This window comes from Pleurodeles waltl, chromosome 1_2 (genome assembly GCF_031143425.1).
Source record: "Pleurodeles waltl isolate 20211129_DDA chromosome 1_2, aPleWal1.hap1.20221129, whole genome shotgun sequence".
Lineage (NCBI taxonomy): Eukaryota > Metazoa > Chordata > Amphibia > Caudata > Salamandridae > Pleurodeles > Pleurodeles waltl.
In genome coordinates this window covers 703,841,333-703,862,400 of record NC_090437.1, presented here as the reverse complement: position 1 = coordinate 703,862,400, position 21,068 = coordinate 703,841,333, and the positions used below count along the sequence as shown (strand labels likewise).

The window sequence follows — 21,068 nt, the reverse complement described above, 5'->3', positions numbered from 1 at the left end:
GATTCCAGAACTTTCTGCCACAGAAATGTGAGGAACATGTGTTTTTTTAGCCAAATTTTGAGGTTTGCAAAGGATTCTGGGTAACCGAACCTGGTCCGAGCCACACAAGTCACCCCTCCTTGGATTCCCCTAGGTCTCTAGTTTTCAGAAATGCACAGGTTTGGTAGGTTTCCCTAGGTGCCGGCTGAGCTAGAGGCCAAAATCTACAGGTAGTCACTTTGCTAAAAACAGCTCTGTTTTCTGTGATGTGTCCACGTTGTGTTTTGGGGCATATCCTGTCGCGGGCGCTAGGCCTACCCAAACAAGTGAGGTATCATTTTTATCGGGAGACTTGGGGGAACATAGAATAGCAAAACAAGTGTTATTGCCCCTTGTCTTTCTCTACATTTATTCCTTCCAAATATAGGGGTGTGTGTAAAAAAGACATCTATTTGAGAAATTCCATGTAATTCACGTGCTACTATGGTCACCCCGGAATTCAGAGATGTGCAAATAACCACTGCTCCTCAACACCTTATCTTGTGCCCTTTTTGGAAATGCAAAGGTTTTCTTGATAGCTATTTTTTACTCCTTATATTTCAGCAAATGAATTACTGTATACCCGGTATAGAATGAAAACGCACTGCAGGGTGCAGCTCATTTATTGGCTCTGGGTTCCTCGGGTTCTTGATGAACCTACAAACCCTATATATCCCCGCAACCAGAGGAGTCCAGCAGACGTAACGGTATATTGCTTTCGATAATCTGACATTGCAGGGAAAAGTTACAGAGTAAAAAGTAGAGAAAAATTGATGTTTTTTTCACCTCAATTTCAATATTTTTCTTTTTCAGCTGTTATTTTCTGTAGGAAACCCTTGTAGGATCTACACAAATGACCCCTTGCTGAATTCAGAATTTTGTCTACTTTTCAGAAATGTTTAGGTTTCTGGGATCCAGCATTGGTTTCATGACCATTCCGGTCACTGACTGGAAGGAGGCTGAAAGCACAAAAAATTGCACAAATGGGGTATGCCCCAGTAAAATGCCAAAATTGTGTTGAAAAATTGGGTTTTCGGATTCAAGTCTGCCTGTTCCTGAAAGCTGGGAAGCTGCTGAGTTTAGCACCGCAAACCCTTTGTTGATACCATTTTCAGGGGAAAAACCACAAGCCTTCTTCTGCAGCCCCTTTTTCCAATTTTTTTGAAAAAAACGAAATTTTCACTGTATTTTGGCCAATTTCTTGGCCTCCTTCAGGGGAACCCACAAAGTCTGGGTACCTTTAGAATCGCTAGGATGTTGGAAAAAAAGGACGCAAATTTGGCTTGGTTAGCTTATGTGGACAAAAAGTTATGAGGGCCTAAGCGCGAACTGCCCCAAATAGGCAAAAAAAAAGGCCTGGCACAGGAGGGGGAAAAGGCCTGGCAGCGAAGTGGTTAAACATGCCTGTCTGATTGGCCTATACTCAAATGGCATAAACGAACTTTCCATTATGCCCCTAGTATTTAAAAAAAAAATCTGTTTTATTAATTTCAACACACATTGTCGACTACAGTTACAAAACTGGGTTAATATGCACCACATTCCAAGAAGAAAAAATTGTTCATTGACTCAGTCGTCAATTCTATCACTTGACACCAAGCAGTACAGACGTGAAATTTCATCACTTTACATTTCAATACCTTACATCACCCCCATTACAATGCCTGTGCTACACAAATTCCATATCCCCTCTAGCATTTCTATTACCGTGGCACAGTTCTAGTAATTCCATTAGCTTTGCCCGTGTGCATCCCTGTCACCCAATCTAAAGCCTGAACGGCTAGTTAAATTATTTTTCCTTACAATATTTCCTGTGGATATATGTTTGCACCATTAGTCTTGTCAGTATCACACTCCACTGCAGGTCTACCCAGACCGATCCGCCCCTAACTGAACATTATCAAGGTTCGCTCAATAGTGATACAAAGCCACTTTTAGACCATTTGTCACCAGTCCGACTTAAGGGAACATAAAAGGCTGAAACACATTTTAGCATTCTGTCTGCCGTTTAGTAAGACACGGCGGGCGCTCATCATTTTTAGCCTCCAATTTAGCCACCAAAGCTTCCCCGGTATCATAGCCTGTAAGTGCTTGACCCCTATCCTGTAGTGACCACAGAACACGAGTTTCCACGTGTGCCCATTTTAGTGTCATGACGTGCCAGCTGGGCAATTCTGGTGGTCGAGATGCCTTCAATCCCATAGCAATCAATCGTTTGTACATGATGAACACTAAATCTGCAAACTTATGGATGTGTATATGTTGCTTAGCTCTAGGGCATATTACCAAGAGACATGATTCTGGGTTAAATGCGAATGTATGATCTGTTATGTCTGTAATGTCTACTACTATGTTCAGCCAGACTCTCTGCAACGGATTACAGACCCACACACTATGATAAAAGCAGGCTGCAGGGAGCCCGCAACGGGGACATGCCGGGTTTGATGCAGGGTACATGCGTTGAATACGGTGTGGGGACAGATACGTCTGGTGGACAAAGGTAAATTGTGTATAGCAAAACCTATGATTCCGAGATACTCTCTGCGCCTGCTGGAGGGCCTCAGTCCACATCTTGGAGGTCAGAAGCTTGGGGAGGGCCGAATTCCATCTGTGCCGTGGTACCTCAAGCTGTGCGTCATGCACACTAGTCAGTGCTCTACATAAGTTAGTAATGATTTTTTGTGAACCACTGTCTGATAACAGCATGTGTAAGGCAGGGGAAGTCACGGGTTCCTGCCCCCCCTGAGCCCATGTTGTTTTAATCATATGACATATAACGTGGTATGTAATAAAACGTCCAGGCCCCAGCGAAGCAGGGTCCATAATAGTCTCAAAGGGCATCAAGATACCATCATCGAAACAGTCCCCCACTGTCTCTATCCCTGCCTCCACCCACGGAGCAGTGGAGTGAGCTCTGAGTAATTGTGTGCCTCCTGGTATTTGGCCTGATGGGATGAGGGGCAACTATGGGGGGTTGGATTTTCCACCCTGTATATATCTCCGCCAGCTGGTGTGCACTGCCATAAGTAAAGGGTTGTTACTGATACGTTTCGGTATATGTTCAGATAGCCATGTATAAAAGGGGGATATCTCCTAGCGTCGTCCATACCCATGTTGCCTCAAGTGACTCAGGCCTTCCCAACCAATATAGCAGCCACTGTAATTGTGCTGCCGCATAGTAGTATTCAAAGTTTGGGGCACCCAGCCCCACCCCCCTGCAGCGGGCATTGCAAGGTAGTGAGTGCGACTCGTGCCTGTTCTGCCCCCAGATGAGTCCCAGCAGTAGACTGTTAAGTTTGCGAAAGAAACTCTTGGGGACAACTATGGACAGTGCTGCAAAATAATATTGGAGTCTTGGGAGAATCAGCATATTAGCTATTGCCACCCTACCCAAGGGAGAGAGAGGCAGCGAGCACCAATATTGGAGCACACTTTTCATAGAGAGAAGTGTGCGTACCAGGTTACCATCCCTCGGATCATCAAACTTGTGGTATATTTGTATGCCCAGGTATTTAAAGGTACTTAAGCACCATTTTAATCGACTCTGAGGGAGTGCCTCCCCCACGGCCGTGGGAAGGTCAACCAGGTGAAACAAGCAGGATTTGGACCAGTTGACCTGTAGGCCCAATATTGCTCTATAGACATCCAATAATGACATCACTTCGGGCAGCGCGTCCCCCCCATTTTCCAGGTAAATCAGTGCATCATCCGCATAGAGCAATATATGTTCCCATCCTGCATATCCCCCACTGCGCTGCCCTCGGGCGCAACCGAGCAGCCAGAGGTTCCATTGCAATGGCGAACAATAGGGGTGACAGTGGGCACCCCTGTCTAGTCCCTCTACCAATGGGGAAGCTTCCAGATATCATTCCTCCCGTTTTTACCCTAGCAGTTGGGTCAGCCTAGAGAGTCTGCACCCATCACACAATTCCGTGGCCAAATCCCATATGCTGCAGTGTGGCAAATAAAAAGTCCCAACTTAAGGGATCAAATGCCTTCTCTATATCTAGAGAGACGGCCACATTGCCATATGACCCGATTGGGGTGTCACCGATGATGCTTAGTAATCTACGTATATTCAGGAACGTGTTTCGATTTGATAAAAAGACGTTTTGACTATTTGCCAACACTTTGCCCAAGATCTTACAGTCTAAGTTGAGAAGGGACAGTGGTCTATAGGACTTTACGTGGGATCGCGACCAGGCTTGGGGAGTACCACAATCCGCGCCTCTCTTTGGGATGTCGAAAGCAGCCCGCAAGTCCATGCCTCCTCAAACACATATAATATGGGACGGGAAAGTTACTTTGAGCGCCTCTTTATTAATTGCAGAAAGCTTTGCGAGCTGTGTCTCGTGTAGAAATAATTTCAACCGCTGATTATCACATACCATTTGGATTTGATATAACTCCATGTAGTAGTCTTTAAAAGCATTTTTAATGGCATTTTGCGAGGAAACCATTGTCCCATTTGTCAAATGTATGGCACCTATTGGGGCATGTTGTCGCTCCTCACAAAGCAACCATGCCAAAATCCGCTCCGAGCGATCTCCCTCTGCGTGCAATTGCGTTAGGTGATAATTGTAATCATGTCGGCGGAGGAGTTGATCCGCCTCTTCGTATAACTTACGTTTATCATGAAGGGACTCAAATGGCACTTTGTGGTGTGCGACTGCTATTTCCAGTGCATGCATGTCTTTCTTCAAAGTGACAACTTTCTTGTGCAACAAGCAACGCGCCCCCCATGAGGCCAAGAGATAGTGACCCCTCACCACAACCTTATGCGCGTCCTATTCTGTAGTGTAGGTAGCTAAATCCTCTCTAAATGGGATGTCAAGCAGCGTCTCCCTCTGCAAACTCCAAGTGGGTATAGTGGAGCGTATTCTTCCCTATTTTACAGTCAGCAGCAGCGAGGAGTGGTCAGAAATTGCCCTGGCAAGATAATTTGAGTACATTACCAAAGAACACAAAGTAGGGGTTCCCCAGATCAAATCTAATTTGGTGTGTGTATATCATGTATCGGGGAATAGAAAGAGTACTCCCTATGCATCGGGTGGCCCATGCGCCACATGTCATGCACCCAATTATCTCTGGCCCAGGCCGTTAGTAAGTTGGAATTTCACCTGCTTATTGCTCCCTCCGCGGTCCAGTAACACATCAGGAACACAGTTAAAGTCCCCTCCCCAAATGGTGGGTGCCATGGAGTCAGTCAACAGAGCAGGGATAAGTGTTTCGAAGAATTAATCTTTTGCAAAATTGGGGGCATAAACCCCCACAATGGTTAATGGTTTGCCATCCAATTGACCTTCCAGCACAATATGCCCCCCCCCCATCCACCCTCTGTGCTGCACGTAAGGCACCCCAGGCGCAATCCACACCAGGACCCCCCCCTTGCGTACGCAGAGGAACACGTACCATATACCTGACCCCACCAACGCTTCCTTAGTACCTGCAAGTCACTACCTAGCAGATGTGTTTCCTGTAGTATGATAAAGCGCACCCCCCGGCCTTTAAGGAAAGTGTAAATGTGATGTCTCTTAACAGGCATAGCCATCCCACGTACGTTCCATGTTAGAATGTTATATTCTTGTATAGCATTTGATTTATGTGAACCCATGGTGTAATAAATACTGTAGTGATATGTGTCATGTCGTGTGCCCAATACCGAGAGGGGATATGCGCCTGCAATATTGGAGAATGTGCTTGTGAAACATATTGAATACAACCCCCCACCAATAACCTCAAACCCCAGATCTGGTGGCACTTAGGCACACCTCTAATCACCCCTAAGAATAGCAAAAGGAAAAACATACAATAGCGTGTAAGGGTTGTCCATGTGGAAGCCATCCACGGGGACGTGGTAGCTGTCATGGGGTTATTGCATCATGGCCCCAAGTTAAGGATGAATATTAGCCATGACAACGCCATCCACAGCCACATCAGTAGTATAGAACAGTCATTGGTGTAGGATAAAAAGCTCACTGTGGATGAACTGAAATTTTTTTCGCCTCTTTAGATGCAGATTAAAGGATCCGCTGAGTATTGTTGTTTCACATTCTCCCACATTCGTGCTATCAATAATCCACAGCTTGATGCAGCAGGGGTAATAAAAGCACCATCCCAGGTGACTATGAGCTTAAGAGATATATGTCGGAGTGCTATAGGTCATCCGCTGTGTGGGGAGTGATAGCCAGCTCCTTAATCACACCAATGATTGTCGATTCAGAGCTGCCCAAATCAGAGTCAGTTTGTGCCTGCAAGTTATTTTGGAGCAGCATGAAAGAGTTCTGAATGTGAATCGTCGTGTCCCTCAGTGCTTTCACCATTCTGCATCTGCCTGTGTTTTCGTAGATTGTGCCTTCGATCTCCTCCTGGGCCTCCTACTGGCGGATGACATGAGCCATTCCCCACGTTCCCTGTGCTCTTCCGAGGGTTGGGCGATGCCCTTCGTGTGCATCCACGTCCAGGCATCAGCCAGTGTAGAAAAGATGTAAGTGTGGTCCTCCGCAATCACCTGGAGTTTGGCAGGAAACATCAGCGAATATTTGATGTTATGCTCTTGGAGGCACTGCTTGATTTTCACATAAGAGTAGCGTTGACGTTACACCTCCGCCGTGAAGTCTGAGTAAGCCGTTATGGAGGCACCCTCGCAGCGTTCTGGACCATTGTTTCGACAGTGTTGCAGTACCATGTCCCGATCTCTGTAATTAAAAAAGCATGCTATGAGCAGCTGAGTAGGCAGTCCTGGAGCCGGTGGCCTGCCCGGTATCCTGTGTGCCTGTTCCACAGAGAAAACTTTCAGCATTTCACCCTTCAGCACCTCATTTATGAGCCATTGTTCCAAGAATAATTCTGTGCTGTTAGGTTTTTAGGATTCCTGGAAAAAATGGAAGCTAACATTATTGCGGCATGATCTCCCCTCAGTGTCATCCGCTCGTTGCCATTTCCGAAAAAGCTGGATCCATGGCTCACAGGCTGGCTTCCGTCACCGCCACCGTGTCCGCCAGGTTGCAATGATCGACTGAGCAAGTTGAGATCCTGAGAAACTGTGTCTATTCTGTTCTCCAGAGACAGCTTGGTATCCATAATGGCTTGTTATATTCTCTCAAACTGTCCCGAGTGCACCTGAAAGGTGGTCTCCAAAGTTTGCAGAGTTAATGCTCCCAGTGGAGTACCAGAAGGAGCTGTTTGCTCACACTGCCGTAGGGATTTGGCAACTTTAGTTTTCCCCATCACTCTATCTGCGCAGTTCTTTCACGTTTATATGTGCTATCTTCATCACTATGCAGCCCCAGTTGCCGCTAGGTCATGAAGGCGATAGTCGCCGTATCCATTGTACAGTCCATTTTCTCTGTTCATGCAGTGCTACTGGCGTTGTCCCTGTGTAGAGGTGTCAGTAAGACAGACTCACAGGTGGGGCACTGGGAAAGGCACCCCCGATCAGCCCAGAGACATCTCTGACCTTGCTGTGATTATTACCGCTTTCTTCAGGCTCAGGTGGGCCGCAGCAGCCCCCACAGTGGGGCCAAGACTCCCGTTGGGGAAAGGCAGCAAGGCCCCGCAACACACGACCACGAGTCGGGATAAGAGCAGGGAGCAGTGTCCCCCAGAACCCCAGGCGCAGCACTCCCTTATGTGTTCACTCTGCTATTCTTGCTCAGTACTCCAGCCCGCAACCACCAGTCTCACCAACAGCTTCAGCCATTTGCACCAGCCTTGCAGTCTCAGCAAGTACGATTTCCGGGGATCGGCAGTTTAGGAGGCAGATCGAGTTGTCTACGTTCACCGCAGTTTGAGAGGCAATAGCGCGGTGTAGAGAAAATGTAGGTCCGGTAACGATGGAACCTCTTAAGAATGAGCAACGGCTCCGAGGCACCTAGACTGTGCATCTCATTCCTCGTGGCGCTAGTCCCACGACACGTCCACCGGGCAGCTCCCGTCAGCCAGTAGAGTGCCCCTGAGTGCAACCCACAAGATTCCGCGTTGCGACAGCGGCTCCTTCGAGGCCACCGCCTGCCCAAACCTCGATGCACCCTCACCACCAGTAAGGCGCCGCTCGATTGTAGGGCACTACGATGTCCTATCGAGCTGCCCATGTGGCCGTCCTCCGCATGGCCTCAAGTTTGGAAGAGGTTCCGACCGCCCCATTGGTCATACTTCCGTGCGTCTGATTCAGCGGCCCCTGGTATCAATTTCCATCCCTGGGGGGTTCAAAGCACATCCACGATGCCTCCACCACAATTGATTTTGTGTGGCTGGTGGAGTGGTGATATCCGGTAGGATTATTTTGTAGGCCTGAGGCGGAGCTGATTTCTAAGCGTCCGTCTCAGCCGCCATCTTGGCCACACCCCCCATATGTCCCTAGTATATGGTACTAGGGGTTCAAAGGACCTGTAAGTTAAATTGTCCCCCAGGAACTGCAGTATTTGTTGTGCCACCTCGACTGGGAAAAGGTAAAATGTGTCTCCCAGCCAGACTCTGCACACTGGTAGAGCAGTATAAAAACTGCTGCATCGACCTTGCCAATTAAAACAAAGGCAAAGGCCAAACCTCCATTTTAATGTGTATAAGTCGCTCATACAGCAGGTCTATTGAGTCTCAAGGCAATGAAAGGGTTCTCTTGAGACAAAGGTTTACAAGGGAAAGCAATATGCTTGAAGCAAGAGCCCTCACTCACCTACCGGGATTGTAGACATTATTTTACCATATCCCTACACAGTGTTTTTAATCATGTCAGAGGTATTAACATCTGAATAAATAATCAGTTTTTACCTGTAGACATTTTTATACATTTTTCTATACCAATCCTTTTTCACGTTTTGACCGGCTTAACACCATTTCTTCAAAAGATCTCCGGCAAAGAGCCCCCTGTGGTGCCCGTCAGGCATTGCAGTGCCGGCCTGACGAGGAGCATGGCCCTATGATGAAGCATGTCACCGGTAGGTGAGTGAGGGCTCTTGCTTCAAGCATATTGCTTTCCCTTGTAAACCTTTGTCTCAAGAGAACCCTTTCATTGCTTTGGAACTGTGTGTATACTATTTTGATTTATCAATTATTGGGAGGCTTACACACGGGACCAGGAGTCTCTTTCTCCGAATCTCCCTTACTGCCCCTCCGTTGTTATTGTTTGACTATTGAGTCTCAAGACAGGGTGCAACATGTTAAAAAGTAGAACGTGTTTTACATGTTCTAACAGTAAAAACTCACAATTGTCATTTTTACTATGAGAGACGCTAGTAGCCTCATTGGCGAGTACAGGGTTGCAGGCTGACAAATCAGCTGTGCTAACTTATGAATGGGACCCCTGCAGTTGGTACTTCAAGGTACCAGCCCGACTTGATACCCAAGTCAAAATTAACTTAACTTGTTGATACATGCAACTTTTAGATAGTTACTGTTCTGTTGCCCAAGTTTCTCAGTGACCTTTTGCAGTTGCAGACCTTCTGCCCACCTGGTGAGATGTGTAAATGATTTCCAGGACAAGATAGAGCCCCGCCATTGGAGGAGATGTTACCTGCTCCTCGCAGGAAGGCACACAGGGTGTTAACCCAAAAGACTAGCTTCAAAGGCAATGCAGCCTTTGAAGAGCAAATGAGTAACGCACTCAAGAGGAGCTGCTCTTTTGGAAGAAGGTTAGCATTGGGAACGGAGAGTGGAAAACACTGGCCAAACAGTTTTTTCCATGGGCATGTAACATCCCGGTAGCCACACCTTTGGTGTGGGCTACCAAGCGCCACACACCAAGAGAAGGGTTCAGCCACCTTAGGAGTGGGCAAAAAGAGCACTCCAAGACAGCTCTATGCCACACTTCGACAGAAGTGGTCATCAAGATGGAGAAAACCAAGTAACCCGTTGGCTAGTGACCGCGACCTCCCTTAAGGGCATGTCATGACCACACAAACTTGCCAAGTCAAATCAAAGAAGTGCATGAGAAAAGCAAAGAGATATCCTCAGTGGAGACAGCAAAGCCCAAACTGGAAGAAGGTTTGCAGAGTAATCATGCGCTTATTTCAAAGGAAGAATCAAGAAGAGAAGATCCAAGATGGCCGCTGTGAGTCCTGAAGGTTAGTTACAGTTCTAGTCTTGCAATCGGTTGGTTGCTAGGTTACGAGCTCTCCAGCTGGAAGCCTTGCACTTCAACTGAGGTCTGACAGGAATCAGCTGTGTGGAGAGAGAGTGCGCTTCAGAACAGAAACTCCTGTGAGGTAAAATTACATTTGAAGATTATATTACAGAAAACAGATAAATATTGTCAAGGTTTATTCGAAGAGTTTGATAGTAGACCGCTCCCGTGGAAGTCGGCAAGGCTACAGAGTTAATGTATGAATTAACCTTATGTTTACAAGGTTCTTGTTTAAGATATTAAAGTCAAAGAAAAAACGAACTTTAAAAGAGCAAGTATCTACAAATGTCAAGGTTGTAAACAAAGGCCAAGTTTAAAGGCAAAACAAACTGTTAACAAATAAGCATTTACAAATTCAATGGTAATAAACCAAAATAGAGTTTAAAAGAGAAACTAACTTAAATAAACAAGCATTTACAACTACAAGTTAGACAGATGTCGAAGTAAGGAAGGAGAAACTAACTAATAAACAAGCATTTACAAATACAAGTTATCAACAAATGTTGAAGTAAGAAAGGAGAAACAAACTTTAATAAACAAGCATTTACAAATACAAGTATTGACAGAAGTCACAATAAGACAGGAGAAATTAAATAACATCAGCTGATTTGAAGAAGGCATTATCACCAACTATATATATATATATATATATATATATATATATATATATATATATATAGCAACATAAAACCAATCTCTAACAAAGGTTGAGAAGTTCTTCCAGAATCAGTAATAAGCATTTTTTAAGAAGAGCTATCATTTATAGAGAGAAGCAAGGCTACAGAGAACTCAGGGTGAGTGAAGAAATAATAGAATTAAAGAGAATTAAGTGTTGAGAGTAGAAAGTGAAAAACTGATGTTGTATGTCCCTAGTAATTGCGACTGTGACTCTTGCAGGTGCTGTATCCAATCTTAGATGTGAAGAGGCAGACTGAGTACTGGCGTTCATCATCTCTGTGGCAGTCTCTCTACCATCCCATTCCCCTTTCCCCCTCCGGGGTACTCAGCACGAAGAATTAATATTTGTTGTGAGTAGCTCGGGTCGGGACTGAGGAGTTATCTTCTGCTTCTGAGGAAATCGAATTGAAGTATCCTGACAGGGCACTTTATGGGCATAAAATGTGCACCGCTAGGCCCCAGAACTCAGATCTTGCTTGGACTGGAAAAAAGGACTGAAGAAAGACCTTGGACCTGGCAAAAGGATACTGCACCGAAGTTGGACTGCACCTTCTGCTCCTTGGGCTAGCACAAATAGGACTGTGTCTGTGGTGTCCTGCTCATGGAGAAGTCAACCTCTGAGCCCAGCCAGAAGCAGAGACCCCAAAAGTCAGGTGGCAGACTTCCTGTTCACAGGACATGGCCACAAAAGCTATGAAAGCCTGCCTGGGCAAGTTGGCAGCCCAGATCGCCAGCTTGTCGCAGCACACCCTGAGACACCAAGACCTGTTGCCTCAGAGTCTCCTGAACCCAGGAGAGTTATCAGAATGCAGTTTGGTCACACTAAAAGAGAGCTATAGCAAAAAGAAGGTAACCCGCTGGTCTTGTTGTGATCGGAGACCCTTAGTCCAGTGGCAACTGGATTTTTGCTGGATCAAAGAGGACTTTGAGAGACATCGACCCCTGTAGCTAAAAGTTGTTTCACCTGGAATGTGAACTGAGAAATAGCCCTATGAAGATCCGTGGCCACCACACAGCATCTTCAGCACCCTTGAGCATATTCAGCATCCTGTACCCTTTGCATCAGGACCACTCCGTAGAAGTCAATGGCAAATTGACATTGGAACTGGACTGAATACTGCTTTTCTTGCAAAGGGAACTGCTCCTTTGGATCTTGTTGGTCCCTCTGGCTCTCTGCAAGAGTTTGTAGCCCAAAGTAACCACATTCAAACTTGATAGAATACTTTTTTCAGCAAAAAGTTACAAGTGTCAAATATGTTGAATTTGTCAATGCTTGTTCCCTGTTGAGTTAAAGGTATTGACTTATTATTTCTTTAAAAATCTATATCTCAGCAGTCCTCTTGTAGATCTTTTTCGCTACAGTGTCCATAAAGTCATAAAAGTATAATCCATTGTTATAAATTGGTGTTGTTTGCTAAGAGTCATGTTTCTTTCTTCAAATGGTTTGATGCTGTTCCAAATCCTTTCCACTTGTTCCTTTGTTGAAACCTGACTCCTTGAAGCCACAGCTGCCCAGGGTTGAGACAAGGTTTGACAAACAAAGTCTGACTGGTTCTAAGAAGAGTTGGAAGTGTATTACATGATGAGTTCTCACAGCCACACCATATACACTCTATTTCTTCACACAGTACGAATACCATTTAAAGTGGCACAGTAGAAGAAACAAATGTTGAAAAGCTGCAACCACTATTCTTGCAATAAAGGTGACAAAATGGCTTCTGGGATAATGAGTTAACGATTTCCATTTCTTTAGCAGTTCATTCGCTTTTTGGAGCCACGGTGCTTCAATTTGCATCAGGTTCCTGGGTGCTCTTTGGAAGTGTATGGCTGGAAGTATGTTGGATGAATTACGCCCTATATGGAAGATGTTGGATGAGGTGCAAGAGGTTCAAAGATATGCTTCAAACAAGATTCAGTGCACATCACTTAATTTAGGCATTAGGTGTTGCAGGGAAAACAGGCTGCCATAGATGATCAGAAAGACCACAAGCAACAGACTCTAAAGGTGTACTCAGGAGTGTCACCCCCCCCCCCCGCCTCAACAACTAGAAATAGAACAACAGAACCCTATGCCCTGGAGTCCCAATGCATTAGTTAGAAAACACCATATGGAATGCACCAGTCTCGGAGCGGAAGATGCAGTCAAATACGTACACTTTCACCTGAATAGACTATGTGTGACATCTTCTGTAGCACAGATAAGCCTTGGTGTAGATGAAAGTAAAATGTAGGATACACTATTGTACTTCCATGTAGTTTGTATTAATGGCTAAACTGATGGACAGGTTACAAAGACTGGAGAAGGGAGCATTCAAGTTGATTAAAGGTCTGAAAAAAAACTTGTTATTGACAATCTTTAGCAATTATTGCAGCAAAAGGCATTGTACCTGCTGTGCAAGGCAGCTGGTGCTACTTGTCCTATAAAATGTTTAGTTGTCATAAGAACCCTAATATTAGTAAATAATTGGGTGAAAATCGTCTCCTTACTACCCAAGTAGGGCAGAGGAGAACTATTTCCCTTAGTCTTTAATTGATCAAACAATCCACATAACTAAGGTTTCCCACAATGCAATTCACTATAAAAGATTATTGCTGTTGTGCTGGGATTTAATTTTTTGGCAGGACCAAATTCAGCCTCTGGTCATTACTTTGGCCACGTTCCAGCCCTTTGTTATTTTGCACACCATGCCACTTCAGTTTGAGCCCAGCCACATGCAAGTCAGTCTTGACCCTGGTCCAGTGGGAACAGTCCAGCCCAAACTGCCAGACTAGGTTCCTCCCTGAACTGAAATACAAGCAACCCAGGACCAGTTCCACCCTAGTTATGGCTCATCAGTCAGGTATAGCTTGATTCCAGTGACAATGCACATGGGACCCAGGTCTGGATGTACCCCTTCCACTTAGGGGAATACACTAAAGTAAACAAAAAATGATAGATGGAATGCTTGAATTAATCTCAGCCACTAGTCATTACTTGGGGCAGCATCCCAGTCCATCGTTATTTTGAACACTAGGCTACCTTACTTTGGACCCAGCCATCTCCAAATCAGTCTTTAGATTAATTCAAGCATTCCATCCATCACTGTTCTGTATACTTTAGAAAAGAATTAGAGGCACATTAACAGAAATAGTTTGGATGGTGGGCATTTTTTTCAAATAGGCATGCTTAGGAGTTTTTTTGATTTTATGTAGCTGGAGATAGTTAAGTTCCAAACGTAGCATAAACCAGTTCACTCTTTCATAGCAAACTAAAAGTGTCTTCCAGTGCACAAAATAAGGCAGTGATTATCTACCGACAAGTATGCTCCAAAATATTCCTTTGTTAATGCTTGTGTATGCCAATTATGACAATGACACCAAGTAATTACTTTCATTACTATCACATAACGGAAGAGTTGTGCATGACAGGAAAAAAGTCCCTTCAGTGTAACACTCTCCCTATTGGTCCAATCTTGGAACTTTTGGTTTTCACCCAAGCGGTGTGCTGAGTCAGGGCAGAACTTCAATAAAGAAAATAATTGCCACTTTATAAACCTTTAAGATAAAATATTGAAGGACTGGAGTTACTATAGTGAATTAACCTCTGAAACTATGTTTGCAAAAGTTTCACTCCCCCCAAATATTCTTGGATGGGAGTTAGAAGCAGTAAATTTGACCTCCCAGTGTCCACTGTGCCCAGGAGCGTTGACTTCTCGAGCGAGTGTACTCCTTCAACTTAAGCAGGGGCCTACACCTGTAAACATGGTAACATGAAAGCAAAGTTTCATGACAACTTAAGCGTATTCATCAAGGGGCGACAAAAAAGTAAAAAATAAAAATAAAATAAATAAAACTGGCCCTGAGCAAATGACTTGGGTGCACAGTTTATTGTTGTAGGTGATCCCATTACTAAATGTCGCAGGGGTGGCAAAATAATTAGGGGTGGGTGAAACTTGCAGAATTTTACTCTGTGGAATTACATAAAAACTCTGCAAGATTCCGTGGAAGTCCACAAACGGGCAGATATAGGCATGTGGTGCTGTAATAAAGCACCAGGAGAGCATTCTGTGCTGAAAAATCAGCACAAACTGCACCAGAGGGCACAACTACTGGAGTTAATTTTGCTGCCGCTCAAGTACATTTTCTACTCGAGTGGCAGCATTCTGACCGCAACCACCATTAGAAAACTTTTGCTGGAGACCCTGTTCTCTACCAGAAATCATGCTAGGGGATGCCAAACCTCACTCGCACTTGCCAGCTTACTGTAAAGGAGCTGCATGTGAGGGGAAAAAAATAAAAATCGGTAACGCTGCGACTGGCCGGATTTGGACAGAAATCCGCACTACAAAAGGAACATGGAGTCAACTAAATTACGCCAGAGGGATGGAATATTTCACCCATATCCACAAATAATATCAAATACCAGCCTTACATAGCGTTGAGTATGTCCATTTAATCTCGAAACGCCATGACCTGCTTTCAATGGATGACCTCATATTTTCAGAAAGTTCAAATGGGCCGTCCATCCCTTACGGCTGTGTGTGATCATCAGCGTGATATACTTCCCAAACATGTAAACCCTTCTGGTTTAAATTGGTCCGAGTTGTACGTAAACGCTACCAATGGTAAGTAAGAAAGGAAATGTAAGACCATCACCACCGCACAAGATAGAAAAAAAGAGGAAACTCAACTCCCTGCAAAAGGGGAACTTTATTAACAAACAACCACATATTCAGACGTGTGAAAGATATGTTAAATAGAACATATTTACAGGGAATTTCTTGTATACAAAATTTATTTACATTCCAACATTTATTTACTTTATCCAACAATTATTTTTTTCCACAGTTTACCAATAAAAAGGTAATAAATTCAACCACCTGCTTTCACAGATGAACATAGAGATACAGGTTAGTTAGGAACAATAAACTGAGGATCATATTAATCCCACAAATAAATAGCTTGAGGCGGGGACGGGAGCTGGTTAATGTAGTACAACAGGACTCCTTTTCAGCGAGTGGGTTAAATATGATCAACATTATAGCGTCGTATGTTTAAATCGTAATGGTTGCTGTAATTTGTTACTCTTCTCTCCCCAACACTGCTCAAACACTTATAGATACATTTAAAAAGCCATTAGTGTGTTTAATAATCGATGCAGAAACAAATCCCGGACACCATAAAATACTAACTCAATTTGTTCAGTTTCTGTGCCTCCCGATTCTCTCCCACACGGAGGTTGTGCGCTCTTCTTTCTTGCTTCTGACTAGGTTACATAGCAAACCGGTTCAGGAGGGAAATACCAGCAATTACCATTGACTTTGCTCCCACAGCAGAACGCGGTCACCGTTCCTACTCGTTCCAATGATGCCTTCCACCCGCGTATAACAAAAGCAGGTTAGGGCTGGATTAGCAAAGTAACACAACATAGCCTTCCTCGAAGCAGACCTCGAGATCCCAAACTCTCAAGCGGAATCAGGCGAGTTTGCGCAGAGGGAGTGCTGTGCGCCAGATCAGCCTGAGCCTCTCGTCAGATTAAACTAGAACCAGTCGGGCAAAGTGCTTAAACTCCACTGCTGAAAAAGCATGACTGGCTGCGAACGACTGAAGGGCTGCCTTGCATGACATGACTCAGAGGCAGTCATCGGAAGTCAAACAAACTGACCCAGACGCTGCCCTTGGCACTGACCAAGGGCATAAAACACTCACTACCTCAGCCCACCGGGGCAATACAGGGTGGCAGAACTGCCCTGCGTGAGTTTCAAAACAGCCCGCTGAAGAGACACGGGACAAAGAGCTAGACCCGGGCCTAAATGTGTAACTAAGAATTCCAGGTTATTTATATGATAAATACTCTTGTTATACCACCGTCTTCGGGCCTGTAGTATTAACCACACATGCATGTAGGCCACCAAACACGCTAAGGCAGTTCCCATATTCAATGGCAAACAAATAATTGCAGGAGAAGGGAGGCACGCCTGGAACAGTGTAAACGTGCCCATGAACACCAACACCTATTAATGCAAATCTGTGCTAAAATAGAAAGCTTAGAAACCTCCTTTGCTTCATCCATTCAAAATAAAGGTGAAGGGTAGTCGGGGAAAAACAGAAACCCGGTATTTATGGTTAGTGTGGGGATTGTGCTAGAAGGTTGGGTAGATAAGAGAACATTCTAGAGCAGCCATTCGTCGTTTTCTACATTGTGTACAAAAAAGCAACTGTTACTGAACTTGGGTGGCTATAACATTATTTTGCACAGACTACAGTAGAAATGTCTTTGTCTGGAAACCCCCGTGTTGTGTACAAAGGGCATATATAAAACAATACTCTGTTTCAGACACATAGATGGATGAAGGAACAGGAAGCACACTCCTACAAACCGGAGGTTGTACGCTAGCAGCATTCAAGTGAACAGCAACGTGGCAAGGGAATGTGACAGCAAGCGGAATGCTAGAATGGCTCACAGAGAAGGCAGAGCTGTAACACTTAGATAGGCACGCTAAAGCTATGGCACTTCCACAATCTAGAAATGGACCCTTGAAGCACAAGTCCTTCATGTTGGCAGTGGGTCACTAGAGAGTTGGAGGCCAACATACCCTAGTCTAAGTAAGAGTCGGAGTAATCCCGCTCACCAGGTGAACACTTCCTGTTCCACAGCAAACTTCCTAACATACTTATGTCCACACAACGGATGAGTTGTAAATCAAGTTACTAAACAAGAAGGCATAACTATCATTGCAGTTCATTTTCCACAAAAAAAAAAACTGAGGTCATCGTTGAACTTGTATGCAGGTACATCAAGTGTTTATAATTTTTACCTACAAATTATAAACTTGATATTTAAAAAAATAATAATCTAATGTGCTGGTTACAAAACTGATGTAATTTATGGTACATTTCGAAGATATATTACCTCTTTTTGCGTACCACAAATATACAATTGTACTTTCCACACAGCAGAGGTATTTACCCTACATTGTTGCTCTATCATTGACGCTTAAAATGTATCCGTATTGTGACTTGTGCTGACAGAATAAAGACAAAAGAAAAAAAAGTTTTAGAGTGTACCTAAATTAGCATATAGAGTTGACCAGCAACATTGTCCCGTATTACTCCAGTGCAATCAATATTAGGAAAAATGTCATTGTACACTTAAAAAAAAGTCTATATACACCAATTTTACTTCAGCAATGGTTTCAGTATTTTACCCAAAGTGGCTTTTCCAGTGTCCTTTAGCTTAATTGAGGACTTCTCCATGATGCCCTTTTCCTTTGAAGCAGCCACCGTTTTAGGATGTGAGTTTGGACTCGGTTCTATTTTCTTTCCACTAACTCTCAGACTGCTTGTTCGGTTTAGAGAAGCCACGCTGCTATTCTCTTTTGAGGTCGGGCTTCTGGCCGGTGTTTCAGTCTTTCCTTTGGGCTGTGGCTGAGAGGACAGTCTTGTGAAAGTTACAGTTTTTGAGGGGGAAGGTGGATCCCCCTTTGTGCGCCTCGATGAGGATGCCACTGTGTTCCTTGCAAAGCTTGGAGTAGCAACAGGTGCCTTTGGACTAACAGTCACTGGAGTTTTATTATCATCTGTCTTAACATGGGTTTTTACACTGGAGCGGCAGATTTTAGTTTCTTCCGGCTTTGGTCTCTGAATATTCCTGACCGGCTTTGCACTTGGTTTTTTAATTGAGCTCTTCCTCTGCACTTGATCCCTAGGAAAACAGGGGCTATTTGACGTAAGACTTCCTCCTCGCTGTCGCGCAGAATCCTCAGCCACCGAGCTGCGTTTAAATGGACTTCTTGGCAGTGTGTCAATTTTGCTCGCAACAGAGTTGCGGTGCACGGACTTGATTTCTGGACTGCTAGTTTCCCTAACTATTGGTTTGATATCTGTCCTTTTCAAACTACTGGCAGATCGGTTGTATTTAGAAATGGGAACCACCTTTCTCATGTTCTCATGCTCAGAGTCATTCAGCATTCGCACTGGTTTTGAAGGCATTGAGTTGCCATTATGAGTGCCAGGGAGTCTAGAGGAACTTGTAGATTTATCCTTCAAGGAGTTGCTTCTGTTTGTACCCTGCATGTCTTTACCTTTTGTTGTCCTGTCTCTGTGAAGGCTTGACCTTTTGGTGGGGACTAATGCCTTTGTGTTAGGAGCAACAGGAACAGATGTCTCCTTTGCAGAAACAGAGCTCAGCCTAGAGGACCTCCTACGGTCCTGATCTTTGGACTTGCAGTTTACAGTAGAGCTCTCAATTTTGGTTTCATCCACTACCATATTAGGATCACTGCTTTCAGAACAGTCCAGAGTCAAAGAGCAGTCTGTGGTGTCTGTTATATAGAACAGTTGGCCATGCTCTTTGCTGTCAGAGATGAACAATTGTGGAGTGACATCATTTGACAACGAATCACATGTGATATTTGTTTTACTAGGTGAGCTATCAGTTACACAACAAGCACTTTTAGAACTTTTGGTAGATGCTACTGGACTGTCTTCTGTAATGCTGAGAGACAGTAAACTCAAGTCATCCGCTGTTTCCACTTCCATGACACTGATATCTTCCACATTTATGAATGGCACCTCTTGTGTGTTTTTAGATTCCCCGTAATCAAACTGATGCAGTCCCTTCACTAGTTCATACTCCTCAACAGCAACCGCCAAAGGACTTAAAGTAGCTCGCTTGTGAGAGTGATGGCGGTGTTCTACCTTATTATTGTTCTTATCAGGCATTTCCAGAGTAGTAGCATAGATATCATTAGAGATGGTGGGTGCTGTCTCTGAATGCTGATGATTAATTGACTGAGAGCTAGGAGTGACTTCCTCTTTCTGGTTTAAGTGCAAATTTTTTGAATTTGTATCTCTGTACTCTTTGTCCTCCATCCATGCTATACTAGGCCTTGCTTGACGCCCATTTGCACGCGGGAGGCTATTGAATTTATTGGATTCATCAACCTTAGTGGTATCTAGGAATGTCCGCAACTCTCGATCTTTTGGGAATCCAGAGGAATGTCTAAAGCGCCTAGAACTGGGGGTCCGGCAGAACGGACTGGGTGGTCTCTGTTGAAAGAAAGGTAAAAAGTCTTCAATGCCATTGGTTGCCAGCAGTACTACATCATTCTCACTGCTACTTCGCCCGAAGCCCCCAGGTTCTAGTGAGCGCCGTCTGTTCTCTAGCTCCTTCAATCGTTGTTCCTGGCGGAGGTCTTTGATTTCCCTTTCCCTGTTCTCCTGCAAATACAAACAAAAAACATTGTTAAAGCATGATGCATTAGTCCCACTGCCGACTATCACGTAAAAGTGAATGGCTTGGAGTGATACATAAATATCACAAGAATATGGTGAAGTATGAACCAGACACAGGGCTCTGAAGTAAAATGAAAGAATGTACCAGTTTAGAGACTAAAGAAAGGTCAATCATTCTGCACTCGTTCATCTATATTTGTGCTGTACAGTTGTTGTGCCCCATCAATCACTTGTTTTGTATAACAGAGCTGGAAAAATTGAGTCTACAAGGGAAGGGTTACTCATGCTCATAGATTCTTCACCTGCATGTATGGAGGAGGGGAAACTGCTTGACAGCATGTAAGGCAATTGGGACTGAGGCTATGAAATTGTGATTCTTTACAAGACCAGTTTTCATTTTAGAAGATGGTTCAATTAATAATCGTACCAGCCATCAAAGTTGAGTGGAAGTTCATAAAGAAGCATATCTGTGAAAAAAGACCGACTGCTAACAGTTATTGTGGTAATGGATTTGTTCTTATCCTTTGCCTTGCAATCCTTCATGCCTCAATTGAAAAGATCAAAATTGTTTGGAATTGGTGTCAGTAGAGGGTTAAGCCAGACAGAATGCAAAATTAAAACAGACAAAGAACTTCATAAAGCTTGCTGAATGTAGGTAAGGTAACCTGTGTGAGGGTTTATGACTTTGGAAATGCCAGCAGCTTAAACTGCAAACAGACTAATCCTCTAAGCATTTCCTTCAGGCAACAATAACCACAAAACACTAAAAAGCAAGAACGAACCTAACAGAGATGACCAAATTAAAGCAATTTCTAGATTTTTTTTAAATAAATGGCCTTATTCTAATTCCAAATGAATGAATTTAAAATATTCCAAAGGAAGCGATTCAAGATCAGAAAACTCCTGGAATCTAGAGATAGATTTCTCTCTCAGCACTTACGAAGGGCTCAATAAGAAGAAACAACTGCTGCCTCTTTTGTATGTACATAGGGATCCGATTGGACAGTAACAAGGGTACTTTAACCAAAGTAACTTA

At 44.1% G+C, this 21,068-nt stretch overlaps 1 protein-coding gene across 1 annotated transcript in view; it reads right to left on the bottom strand.

Moving 5' to 3' along the window:
- Positions 1–15,476: 15,476 nt before the first annotated feature.
- The window catches only part of FHDC1 (FH2 domain containing 1), a 104,081-nt gene continuing 98,489 nt past the window's right edge, over positions 15,477–21,068 (bottom strand). The window contains exon 12 of the mRNA XM_069242763.1: positions 15,477–20,017. Within this exon, the coding sequence (XP_069098864.1) occupies positions 17,975–20,017 (2,043 nt within the window). The 3' untranslated portion in view covers positions 15,477–17,974. The remainder of the gene's footprint in view (positions 20,018–21,068) is intronic.